The sequence below is a fragment of the Myiozetetes cayanensis genome, unplaced genomic scaffold, assembly GCF_022539395.1.
Source record: "Myiozetetes cayanensis isolate MyiCay16 unplaced genomic scaffold, myiCay2020 scf1, whole genome shotgun sequence".
In the NCBI taxonomy this organism is placed as follows: domain Eukaryota; kingdom Metazoa; phylum Chordata; class Aves; order Passeriformes; family Tyrannidae; genus Myiozetetes; species Myiozetetes cayanensis.
In genome coordinates this window covers 19,594,207-19,607,846 of record NW_026086604.1, presented here as the reverse complement: position 1 = coordinate 19,607,846, position 13,640 = coordinate 19,594,207, and the positions used below count along the sequence as shown (strand labels likewise).

Sequence of the window (13,640 nt, the reverse complement as noted above, 5' to 3'; positions counted from 1 at the left end):
CAAAGGCCCCCAAATTGCACACAGCAGATAACTGGGTAGACAAAAACATAACCTGACCTTTACTTTGTTTGTGGATTCTGTAGGAATAATCAAGTTTACTAGTCAGACCCTGGAAGACCAGGCTTCTAGTAAAGCCCAGTAATTCCCAACTTGTTTCAGTGAAAATGGGAAACAAAACAGACCTCGAGCCTATCAGTATTTGATGATAAAAGACATTCCATCTAATAGCACTTCTTATCAAGATAGGAAAACAGTTCAATATAGTTTACAGAAATGCTACAAATTCCTTCATTACTATGTGGTTTGCAAACAGCCTGTGGTCATTAGCTTTACTTACTTGAGCTGAAGTGTTTTCAGCAAATAACTAAAAGGGATAGTCTCCAGGGATGTTTCAAGAGCACTGTATAAAGCCAGCTATTTCCTTAAGGCTACGCAGCAACTGTCTTCAACTTCTATTTCAGATCTTTCACACAGCTTTTTGATAGCAACAAACCAGAAGCCCTTAGATAGTGTAAAGCAGACGTAGAGAAACAAGCCTACTTAAGTCTGATTAACAAAATTGCAAAACTGTTCTTGATTATTCAATAGTCCCCAAGATGGCTTCACCATAATCACATGTTCTAATTTTAAGATCTAAAGGGAGACATTTTTTCTGAACATTTTACGTGACACTTAAAATATGATTTCAGATGCTGATTATAGAGATTCCCAAAAGACGTGGGCTTCTGAAAATCCAAAATCACTCTTTAAAGTTGTTCCACAAGTATCCATGACAGCTGATGTCCATACTGATACCATAAAAGCCCCTTACCTGAAATGCTGACCCTGCACAAAGATAACTCTTTCTCAAGGGAACACAGGAAGCTTTCCATGCCTTTTTCTTTCTTGCACAGGTAGATAGCTTCAAGTTCCATGGCTGTCCACAGCCAGGAAATTAATTTTCTAGGTGCAGCAACACTTGATTTTAAAAGTAGGCAGGAAATATGACATTTTACGTTTTAGATTTTTAATTCTCTTTAATCAGACACATTACAATGCACAGTTGTGTCTTTAGCCAGGTACCAGGGTGTGCTATCCTCCACATCAGGAAGAGATGATAGAGAACTAGTCCTTCCTCTGACCTTTAAGATATAAGGAGTATTGCAGATAATTCTAAATGAGGACTACTTCCACATTTGGTACAGCCTTTATAATATTTCAGTCATAGCTTTCATTTACTTCTGTAATTGAGATTACAGCTATTGTAGCTAGGGGATCTTACTGAACCGAGCATCATCCTTTCCTTCCAATAACAGAACCCCCATCATTTCATAAGGTATTTTCAAACTGAGCATCATGGAGTTTTGAAAACCCAATTCTAACTGAAGTTAATCATCCCACTACCGATGCAGCTTTCCAACTCTTCGGTGCTCATTAAGAGAGATTGTTTATGAAACAAAGTCTTTTTATTTAATGCTACACAATCTGAATTGAAGGAATAGAACATATACTTCACCTCAGGACCAAGCTATAGGGATACATCCCCAAACATTTTTCAAAGTAAAACCAGATTATCAAATACCAATCAGCGCAAGAAACATCTTTATCCATTTGCACTCGGCGTATTCTGAGACAAACTACAGCATTAGAACATTGAAGTACCTCTCCCCCATACAGCACAAAGGTCGAGAGCAGATTTCTTGCCAGTTTGTCGGGATATATGTATTGATAACACTAAAGAAAAATAAATCAAGCGTTACATTCTGATGTCAGGTGTACAAGTGCAGTAGTGGATTACGCTGAGGAGAATAACATTATCTATAAAAGTTAAGTGGTATACAGGTTATCCCAGAGTGACTATAATACAGAGAAACTTTATGCCAAAGTAAGTATTTACAGAGATACTGTCACAGCAAAGAGGACAGGAAGCTAGTCTCACAGAAGTAGTTCAATAAAGAGCAAATGAGTGGACAAAGACAAAGGCTTTGACTTTATATAATAAAATACCAAGTGCATTCTTTTAAGTGAATGAGTCTTTTAGACTATGGTCCTAGATTTTAGGAAGCCATTTGAAGGCCAGATGTACAGTCCTGCTGCATAGCAAGGGTTAGTTGGACTGCCAGAATTTTTACATCTATTGTAAACTCACAAATCACAGCAATTCTAGCATTGCTTCTTACTGCAGGGTCAAAACTAAAGCTCTTAAATAAGCCCCCTCCAAATGCCAAAGATGGAAGTTTGTGTATCAGACCCAGCACAGTTCAGATGTTTCTCCACTTCTGTGCTGTACATCTGGGATTAGAACTCAGCCCAGAACACTTTAAGGATAATTATGTTTATCTGCTCAAATGTTCTTGGCCAGAGTTATTATCCAGCTTTTTCTTGTCAATGCAACTTTAATCACATCCGATTTCTTTAAGTAGCCATATTATTTTAGTTACTTTGGCTCTTTTCCAACAGTCTTATTTTAAGCTGGTTGTGAAGGAAAGTTATTAATGGCTGGCTATTTTACGTATTTCTTGAAGAGAGAAATAACCAGACACATTTCAGGGAGAACATGAGTGGTCGACTGCTCAAAATATCATTAAAAATATTTTCAAATCCATTTTTCAACTAAGAGTAGAGTTGCTTTCACCTAGTATTTGCAAGCATTTTTTAAGCCAGCATACCCAGAAGCACTCAAATCTGCCACCCCTCAGCTTCCTCAGCCATCTACCTAAATAGAAAGGATAAAAGCATAACCAGAGTCTCTCCAGTGCATGACTTCAAGGAACATGATCCCTCACAGTAAAGGAATCCCATTCGAAATGGCTTGCAGTATTTAGGCTCCAATACCCAGGACAAAAATGTAGGAGGAAGTCTCATGATTCTCATGCAGCTGCTCGGGCAAGTGCCATGCCTTGAACCATCAGCTTGACCACTAGTGGCTGGGCTCAAGCAGGCAGCACAGTGGACAGTAAATATGAGCAGCTTCCCTTTCCACTTCAATTTACTGTAATGTACATTACTTTCAGTGGAATGATATTGCTCATGTTTTGGCAGGATGGGGAAAATTCCACTTTTGTGGTTTTTTTATTATTTTATAAGGCAGATAATGCAGGAAGTTGAAACAGAATTTCTACAAGGAGTTAATCTGTGATATTGTAAAATCAAAGTACTACTTTATTAAGTGAGTTATTTTACACAATATGAACATCAATATAATTACAATTGTAAAAAATTTTTTATAACAAGTATGGACTGATTTTTCAGGATTTCCAAATAGGGCACAACTGTACATTTACACAGAATTGTCTTTTCATGAAGCCCAAGAGGGAACAGCATAAAAATATGAATGTTTCTGTAGCCCCTTCATTTTTGCTGATCAACAGTTTTAGAAAAGCAGCTGCAGGTTTGTTATGTAAGGTCTGACAGTAGAAGAGTCAATAGGTGTCATGACTTCACCTATAAAAAACAAGAACAACTCAGTTAAGCTGAACCATTACACAATGCTGCTTATCTCTGCGTGAATGAAATACCATAATACTGCTTTTTACCTCATTTCAGCCGTTTATTATAACCACTTTCAGCTACAGCCTAACAACTGGCTACTTCTACAGTTAACGTAGAAGTTAAGTTTTGTATTTGAATGCAGAAAAATCTGCATTCACCTGCATATTTTGAACAAAAAGGCTCAATTGTTGGAAATATACTAAATGACGGTCTCCATTACACGTTTTGTAGCGACAGATTGTAGTTACATATTTTGTTCAAAGCAAAACTAACATTTCAAAGCAAGAACTAAATAAGGAAGTATTCCTACAACACTAAGAAAAGATTTGAAACAACATTAATCCCTTTCAAAACCTCTGTGCACACTGAAATGCCACAGCCATTTCACCCACGTAAGTACTAGCTTGCTTCTTGCTTCTCCTTTCAACAGTTCAGGGGTCCAACTTTTACCTCCAGTAATTTTTATATTAAAAGAAATGAAGCAAGCTTTAAGACCTAGTTATTGGTGGTAAAAAAACTGATTCATAATACAGCTTTCTCAGACAATCAATTAAAAATTAAGGTAATGACCTGGAGACAACTTTACGCCTGAACATCAGCCAATTCTGGAGGAAGTGGAGTCTTAGGATGCTTGCTTTCAAAGTGCTGTTTGAAGGTCTTGGGATCCGGCATTTGAGTCTGATTAAAGAGAGACATTAAACTTTATGCACAGTATAACTGTTAAATAATGCTACAAAACCTATTCCCCACCATGTTTTATTTTCTTTTCCCTGAAGCAAACTGTCTCCTCAATGACACTGCTCTAGTGACACAAGCACTACTAATTTAGCTGCAGGGTAGGACAGAGTATTTGACCTCCTATTCTCAGAGGTGCTTTTAAGCACTACTGTCACTGTTTTGGCATGTCCATCAATGGTGCTATTCTTGCTGAGTATCTCCCTGCACATTTTACACTTCATATGTTGGTTTGGTGGAAAATCTCCTTACTATCTTCTTTTTTAACACCTTAAATGCTTATCCTTTTCAGAACCAAATCTTTATGAAAGCTACTTCTTTTGTTTATCATTAGGCTAAAAAGTTATATGGCATGAACTGATTCCCTGCTTGGCACAAGTTATCTCAGACCTTTGCTACAACACAGCTGCAGGCATCCACTGTCCAAAGTGATGGATGCTGCAGCCTGATTTCACAAGTATTTAAGGGAGCAACCCTTAATTTGGAAACTTATTTAAGACATTTAAAGTGACAAATCTATTCTGGGACTGACCATTTAAATGAAAACAGCAAGTTTATCCTTCAGCTCCAAAATGAGCACATTCAGGAAAACCAGGCAGAAGGAAATGCACAATCTGATTAGGGCTTGCATTTCTGTTCTCTCGTCAAGTAAGTTTTTCTAGCAAAAGTTACTGTGTATCAAACTTACACTAAGGCTCTTGGCACCACCCCTTTCCCTCTCTGCATCAACATCAGTAACAAGTGATTCTAAGATGGGCCAATTCCATCACCAAAAAATCATGTTTCCATTTGGAGACTGAACAGGAAGCAATCTCACACTAACAGCACAAGCAGACCACTGCAATACAAAAGGCAAAATAACTACCCAAACCAGACTTGTACATGCCCTCTGATTTTCTCCTATCTCAATTATCAGTACAGCTAAATTCGTAAGCAAGTCACGTAACAGATGCAAATGCTTCTTATAGCTACAAGCTTGACAACCACTTTAAGTATTTTAGTTTCCACTATACAATCTTCTAAAAATTCTGCTCTAGGCTGGAAGACAGACCTCCCTACAATACTATTTTGACTTCAGTTCCTCTTACCCTACAGACAGTGCAGGTATATATCAAGGCAGCCTTGGCTGCAGCCTTCTGATCATGTCCTTGTTTCTTTTTTTGCTCAGCTTGCTTTTTGGCATTTTTCTGCTGCGACTGAATCTTCTGCTGTCCACGAGCCATATCTACAAACAAAAAGAAGACATTTAGTCTACAAACATGAGAAACTACTGCTGCTATCTGACTCAGGAGCCGTAACGATGAGCAGAATGCAGTCATGCACTCTGTCCACAAGGCCTACAACTCCCATAACTCAAACACAACAGACATCTGTTCTTCACAATGTAAAGACTGTGGGTTTAGTGTCACTTTTAAAATACACCAGAATTATTAGGCTGTTCTAAGGTTTCTTCCTCTACAAAGATTCAGGGTCTACTTTTGAAAAGTGTTTTCAATAGTCAGAATAACTAAAAGTTTCCTTTGCAGTTAATAGAAACTTATTCTCTATTTCCAAAGGTACAGAAAAGTTCTGGGGGGTTATCGTTATTTTCTTTTTTTCCTTAAAGCTCACGGCTCAGCCTTTATTTCTGGAACTTGAAACAAGTTTCAAGAAAGGCAAATCAAAGTATTACCCAAAGTGTATTAGTGTCTTTTGGTGTAGGTGCTTCTGACCTGCTTTGGAGTTGGGAACACCAAGAGCAGCAGGTCACCTCCCTTTATTGAAAGATATTTTTACAGGTGGCCATTTTTTTATTTTCAGCCAATTTTACATGCCTGTATATTTCTTGAAATAAAACTGCTCCCATCAGAAGCCATTACTCTATATAACACAGGAGCATAAAGGAAGCAAATGTTATTGCCATATGCCACTACAATGTCCACCAGAAGAAGAAATGAGATGCAAGAGTCACATTTCAGGGAGCATCAAGACATCGCATTTCCCAATAGCAATGTTCCACCCGCACCCAGCCCACCAGAGACACCCAATTCAGTCTGTGCCACACCCCCAGAGCAGACACCAGGCAGGATTTGGGCACACCAACAGAGTGTGGTTATGTAACGCAGCAGCCCAATTTCTGCTGCTGTCTTTCTCTCAGTCCCTCACAGCCCAGGCACAATCCAGTTGTGCAGCTCTCTCAGAAGCACAGCACTGGCTGCCCAAGCACAGCACAGCCAGTGAAGTCCATTGTTCTCAGGACAACTAGCAAAGTCCAGCGCTCCCAGGAGGATAGCTGCTTGGCCACTGCTCCTCCACGACCTGGGCACTTGCTCCAAGTTTGGCAGTTGTGGGACAGACCACACCAGGCCTGTCATGGGGTGCTTCCCATCAGGGCAGGCGGCCTCCGCCTGAGAGAGAAAGGCCTATCCAAACAGTGACTGACCTACAGTAAATACATGTGAGAAGCCCATAAAACCATTATGAAAATGGAGTCTATAAGAAACACTAGTATTGTGAGAATTTCTGGACATGGAACATCACAGTGCCTAACAGTAAAACTATGGTCCTGAGACCCAGAAAAGCTCCTGTGGACTGACAGGCACCTCTGGGGCCACAGCTCGCTTCTTTCGCTGCATCAAACACCACCACGTAACCCTCTGCAGAAGCACTACAGCGCATCTTCAGCATTTGCTCCCCTTCAGTTTCTCTAAAAGAGAATTTAGAAGTCCATATGGCCAACAAAACTGAACACAAAACAAATTCCATTAACAAGTACCTAGAAATATATGTGCCGTTCAACAGTTTCCATAAGATATACCATTGAATGTTAGTAAGACTAAAAATACCAGTCTATGTTTCACTGTATGCTACAGCTACTCCAGAACACCCTGGCCAGGGCCTCACACTGTTTATATACAGCATGGCTCAACCAGAACACTGGATTCCCATTTAAAATTTTAAAATAAGGGCAAAAAAATTAGATATTGGCAATAGCTTTGCATACACTGGAAGCAACCGTAGGTTTATTTCGCTTCTATTTCACCCACATTACAGCAATCCTACAGAAGTCGAGGGGGCTCTCAACAGAAAACAGTCAGATGTAACAAAAAATAATTCTTTTCACAAAGTATTTGCATATTACTTTGTATTTTAGTGCCTTGATAAGCAGTACATTACATTACAACAGCCAACCACACTGAGCTTTTGTATGTACTTGGCAACTGCTGGTTTTAATTAAGTTACAGACAAGAAAATATGACCAAAAACATCTGCTCAAAAGTATCACAACCACCATACTATGCCCAAGACCAAAAATCCAAGAGTTTAAATACTGAAAGTCACATTAATACAGCTGACCGAGAGTGTTCCTGAAACACTAAGAAAATTAAGATTTAGATTATCATTACTCTAAAAAGTGACAAAAAACAATCTCAAAACTCGTTTAAAAGAACGATGAGCTCATCAACAAAGCTAAATCAGTATGTCAATTGCTCAACGCAGGTAAGTGTTGTTTTCCTTATCAGGCAAACCTCACAGAGTCTAGCAGACTGGCCTGCTGCCTCCAAATAAAGAACGCGTGAGCACGTAGGACACCGAATACATGGATTAAAAAAAACCAAAAAACTATGCCAAATCGTTACAGGATTTTTTGCTGCCAAGTCACAGCAGCAGCAGCAGCGCGGGCACCGCGACTGGAACCCGCAGCACGGCAGTGCCTCACTCACCGGGCCATCTCCCTGTAAGTAACCAGAGCCCGAGCCGAGTTCACGTCCTAAAACCGGACACCGACAGCTGCTTCCGCTGTCACTTCAGAGACGAACAGCGGCGGGAGGCCCCGCCTGAGGCCTCCCCGGTGCTCCCGCGGGGCTCGGCGGCCCCTCCGCCAGGGACGGCCCGGCCCGGCCTGCGCCGCGCGGGGACCGGGGGCGGCCGCGGCCCCGGGGCGGGTCCGGCGGAGCACAGGCGGGGCACAGGCGGCCGCGGCCCCGCCACGCGCCCCACGGGAGGGGAGCGGCCGCGGCAGGACGGACGGACGGACGGATGGACAGACGGACGGAGGCCGCGGCCGAGCAGCCCCGGCGGGCAGCGGGCCCGAAGCGGAGCGTGCCCCGCGACCGGGCCGTTCCCTTCTCCCGGACCGCCCCCTTCCCCCGGGCCGGGCCCGCTCCCCCCGCCCCGTCCCGTCCCGCTGCCCCCGCTGCTCACCAGAGCGGGATGCGGGCTGGGCGGCCCTGGCAGCGGCTGTGGGAGCTCCGGCCGCGCCGCCGCCGCCGCTGCTGCTCGGGAGGAGAACGGCGAGGAGGAGGAGGCGGAGGCAGCGGCGCCGCTCTGCGCACGCGCGGCCCCACCCCCGCCTCGCGCGACCCGACCCGCGCCGGCCAATGGCGGCGCGCGCGCGTTACATAACACCGCGGGGCGGGAGGTGCCGGGAGCGCGGCCCGCGGGGCGCGGCAGGACCGGGGTCACGGGTTCGAGTCCCGGCGGCGGCGGCGAGTCCGGAGGGGATATCCCCGCCGCGGCCGGGTTGGGTGGCCGGGGCTGCCAGGCCTGGCCTCGGGACCCTGCTGCTTTGAGCCCGAGGAGGCCCGCTGGGGCGGGCAGGGCGGCCGGAGCTCCGCGCTGGGAGGGGTCTGTGGTGGGGCGCACAGGGACAGCGATCGCTCTAGCGGAGATCAGCCAGGGCAGACAGCCCTGGCCTGCCCTGCCCGCCCGCTGCCCCGGAGCGCAGCCCCGGTGGTGTCCCCGGGAGCTACCTGAGCCGAGCCCCGGGCCCGCGGGATGCGGTACTGCCCGCCCTCGGAGCACGGCCGCTCCCGGCAGGCCCGGCTCCCAGCCACATTCCTCTGTGCTTAGTTAGAGCACAGGCGCAGCCTAAAAATAGTGCTGTTCCTCTTCAGAGCGATCCAGATAAGTGGCTCAGGAGAGGCAGTAGGGGAGGAACTGGAGATGAGGGCAGGCAGGGATGCCAGAGAGGATGAGATCCTGTTCTGGCTGCGGTTCATACAGAAGGCCTGTGCATAGGCTTGAAGGTTTAAATGAGTTGAAAGCAGAAGGAAATGGCCTGAGATGAAAAGCAGAATTTTCCCCAAGTTGAAAATGGAGATGTGTTTTGGATGCTTCTGGCAAGGACCACAGAGGAAGTTTACAGGCTGTGTCCACAGCGCAAGTGATTTGAAAGGTATTAGCTTGCATGAATAGAGATGTAGGCAGGCCCTGTAAGGAAGGGTAAAGGAGCTCTTTATTTTCTATTGACATCTTCATATATCCCAGAGGAAGGCTTAATATCTGTAAAAATGAAATAGAGGCAGCATCTCTGATTAATGTTCTGCTACTCATGGAACAATTGGAACTTCAAAATTAGCCTGACATCTTGAACAATTATGTTTTGGGAAAAACAAACATAATATGCTTACTAGAGGAATTATGAGGTGTTGGCTTGGTGTTTTACAGGGCTTAGGGTGGATGATAGTAATGTTCTAATCTGACAGAGGAAAATGCAATAAAAAAAATCCCTAAAGCAGTAGAGTGAATGTTTTGGGACATCATTATGAGTCATGCTCAGAGCTGGATAACAGTTACAGGGGAGCCATGTAGCAGTTTTCTGACACTTAAGTCACTGGAAGTAGGTCTAGATGTGACATCTACAACAGTCAAATATAAGCCTGTGTTAAAAAATGGATTTCCTAACACTGCTCTAAAAAACCCTATTTTCCTAACATTCCTGTTTGCAGCTATGCCTTCTGTGTTAAACTGATAGCACTGAAAATGCTTATACCTGGGCAGTTCAATCCACACTGCATTAAAATATCTTGTCAATAGGTTCTGAACTTTATGGAAATAGGCAACTATAAAAAACCCACAAAGTGCACGTGTGCATCTGCTTGTAGGGTGGTGTGGAGAGGGAGGCATTTTGTGTCCTCTGCTTGCAAGCAGGTGGCTTTCAGAATGAAGTTTCTCTTTCACCAGGGAGAAGATTGCCAAGAGAAAAAGTAGCTTCTTTCCTGCATGATGCTATTTTTGGAAGACTGCTGGCATCAGATGCGGAACTGGAGATGGCTTTCAAGGGTAGTGTCCCTGTACTACAGCACTGCTATACATCTGGCTGGACAAGAATCTCGAATAAAGTAGATTGCCTGAGTGCACACTGAGCTCTGTCTGGTCTTGAAACCTTCTTCCGCTTTTGGAATAACAGAGGATCTCCTTGCAGGACAGGGGACTGCAGCTGTCCCTCTGGCTGCTCTGTCTTCTGTCTCTTTATGCTGTAGAATCTGGTCACAGCGTTGGTCCCTGTATTGCCTAAATCATGGCCCTGCAATTTAGATGGCTCCAAAGAGACTGTTAGGAAACAAAAACCCAGGGGTTTTGTAAGAATACGAGTCCCCATAGCTGAGACTTCTACTATAAAGATAGTAAGGAAAACTTCCCATTCACTCTAGATAATTTTTCAAAATTTATTCAATGCATGAAACTTACTTGTCACACTATAGGGGATATTTCCATCCATGTGTGCAGGTTAGCAGAGAGGCACAGGGAAGATGTGGTGAGCTGTTGGAGAGACCAGGCCGGTCTGTGCACTGGATGCTTTGCATAACTCTGGCAAAATGAGCCTGTGGTAATTGCAGTTTATCTGACTTACGGACTTCCTCTGCTTTGTGCTGCTCCCAAATGAGGTGAACCAAGCCAGAGTGTATGAAGGAAAGTATAAATAGAAACTAAAACATAAAAAAAATGCAAGCTTTAGACTGAAATGTTCAGTCTGAACAGACTGAAATGTCTTAAAATTACTAGCAATACACTGCAGTGCTTTTCTGTGTGCTTTTTGTTAATTGTTTTCTAATTTAACATAAATTCTAAAATTCAAATCTCATAAACCCCACAGTATTCTGCATTAAAATAGAATGAAAATCAAGAATACCTCTTGGTAGTTAAGGGTAGGCCGAATGCAAGGAGTTTATTATCCCCAAGCCAAGCCTTACGAAAATGTTTCAGCGGTTACAATTCACTGAAATCTGTAGCAGCATCATACACTTAGAAAATACAGATTCTTAGGGATATGGATGAGGCATTGTAGCTCTTATGAAGCCCCTAAAAATAGTTCAAATTAAAAAAAATATCTTCTTGCTGAGAAACAAGGCTCCAGTTTAAGCCCAAGGATGAATGTGGTGAACAATGTGATCAAAAAAAAGCAAAATGCCAGTCTACTGAGGAGAAAAGCAGCAAAGGCAACTGGCAGAAGCAATGCTGTAAGGCAGGATTATTTCTTAGATTTTGGTTGTGTTTTTTTGGACAGTCTTGATTGTTTGTTATTCTCATGCTTATTTCATGTCTGTTTGGATTCCAGCCCCTCATCATTTTCTTGCCTGCACACAGGTGCAATTTCTGTCATTAGATCAAAATATCTCTTCTGCTCAACAGCGACTTCTTGACCCTTGGATTTTGTTGCAGGTCAGTTTGAGGTGTCTCGCCTTATAATGTGTGACTGGTGTCCCCAGCACAGTTCCCTGCTGGGAACCAGCTGACATTTTGACATGTGTTATTAAACCCGTTTTGAAAGTAATTGCTGTGAGGTGCAGGGCAAGCTTGCTCACAACGACATAGGTGGGGCTGCATCTCCCTTCTGAATCAGTCCCTGTGCATCTGCCAGGTCCTCCCACTGCCCTTCTCTACCACACTTACTGTGGTGTCTTTTTCCTGCTCGTTTGCTTGTGCGCTCACTATTGACCCAATGTCACATTAATCACACATCACCTCACTGGCTAAATGCTGGCTTGTGGCCGAGGGCTGCCCTTGGCCACTCACTCGCAGGGAGTAACATGCTGGTACCATGTGCCTGCCTACGGAGTGTTTTTATTTGGTGCCCCACCATGACCCCTCATCACGTCTGAAGAAGTGAAAGGAAGGGAAGGAGTCGTGCCCTGGGCCCTCAAGTGATAGCAATCTTCTCACTAGATTTTGTGGATGTGGACCAATGTTGATACAAACATAGAACAACAGAGATTGTCTCTGCAGTGGAAGGCTGTAAGACCCAGGCTTTGAAGCCAACATCCTTTGAAAGGATATTCAAGGCTGATGTGATGGTAGGCCAGAGTCAGCATCACTGAATATCACAGATGGGATGTCATAGTTGCAGGCAGAACCCCAGCCAGGCTGGAATCCTGGTAGTTAGTACTGTTTGACAGAAAACATCATGCAGCAGTGCCTATCCTAGCTCAGGGGCCTGACAAGGTAGCGTTTTGTTTATTTGCCCTTTCTGTGCCTTGTGGACTTTCACCTCCTCGTTCCCCATGTGTTAACATACAGTTCTTTTCCTTGTAAAGGCATTTGTCACAGCCACAGCTCCAGCTTTCATACATCCAGTTCATGCCTCCCTGACACAGCATTAACTGCTGTCCCTCCACTGACCCTGACTGCTGTGTGCTACTTTTCCACAGCCGGGTTGTGGGCACCTCATGGGCTTGCCCAGTATTGCTGTTGTGGCAAATACAAAAAAACCCAGAGATCTTAAGTGATATATTTGTTTCACAGACTCAATAGATTCACAGCTCTGCACTGGTATGAGATGATACCAAATCACAATACATACATACTGCAAAAAGAAATATTTTAAACGTGATGATGTGCCTCTTTCTGCAGGTTACTGTAGAACTAGGTGTCCCCACAGTGTACAGTATGCTGATCCACAAGGTTTAAAAATGGAAAAAGAAGGGAAGAGAAAGGAAGAGTGAACAAAATGAGAAGGAAAGCCAAAAGACTATGCTATGTTTTGGAATGAAACTGGCACAGCAATGCAGTTGTCTTGGCAGGGTACCTCAGGCTTGTGGTACCCTTCCAATTCCATGGTAGCTTTGAAGGACTGGCCCCATTAGCAGCAGTACAGCATCTTTTCCTGGTTTGCCTGCTGCTTTTCTGAACAGCCTGTTTATTTCAGGGACACCTGATGGGTGGCATCCTCCAGAACAGGGACAACCTCAAGTGATTGCCAGCCTCCCTGTGTTCCTCACTGTACTACTGCTCCCATCAGTAGACTCCAGAAGCACATAGACAAGAGGACAGTGCTCCCTTCTCCCACACGCCCAGCGAGCTGGCAGCATGCCAGGTGCCCATCCATTTGTTAGCCTTCTCTAAACTTTGATATAATTGTCACTTCTACCTCACCTCTACCATGAGCTCAGGCTCTTGTGCAACAAGGCAGCCTGCAGAAATACTTTTGCCACCAAACCTTAAATTAAGACAAACCTAAGGAAGAGTGTCTCAAAGTCAGTGGTAGATTGTGGTGGCGTGCTGGTTTGCTTTTGCTGGCACAGAGATTACACTAATTGTCCTGTCTCTCTGGGTTTGAGGTTTTTTTCCTCTCATAACTCCTGACCCTTTCCAGCAAGCATGGAGAGAGATACTTCAGTGAGCATTCCTCTCCTCTGGAAGAGTTAAAAAATGTACAAGGGAGGATTCAACAT

General features: G+C 44.1%; 1 protein-coding gene and 1 long non-coding RNA gene across 2 annotated transcripts; one reads left to right on the top strand and one right to left on the bottom strand.

The window, feature by feature from the left end:
• Positions 1-1,423: 1,423 nt before the first annotated feature.
• ZNF706 (zinc finger protein 706) lies at positions 1,424-8,523 on the bottom strand. Its single transcript, XM_050327062.1, has 4 exons — positions 8,392-8,523; positions 5,295-5,431; positions 4,042-4,149; positions 1,424-3,423 (listed from the first exon to the last, which is right to left on the bottom strand). The coding sequence occupies exons 2-3, from the start codon at positions 5,427-5,429 to the stop codon at positions 4,054-4,056; spliced, it is 231 nt and encodes a 76-aa protein (XP_050183019.1). The 5' UTR covers positions 5,430-5,431; positions 8,392-8,523; the 3' UTR covers positions 1,424-3,423; positions 4,042-4,053.
• Positions 8,524-8,963: 440 nt separating this feature from the next.
• On the top strand, positions 8,964-10,334 carry LOC126646051 (uncharacterized). The gene is made up of 2 exons (XR_007630217.1): positions 8,964-9,364; positions 10,153-10,334. It is a non-coding gene; the product is annotated as an uncharacterized LOC126646051 (long non-coding RNA).
• Positions 10,335-13,640: the final 3,306 nt, after the last annotated feature.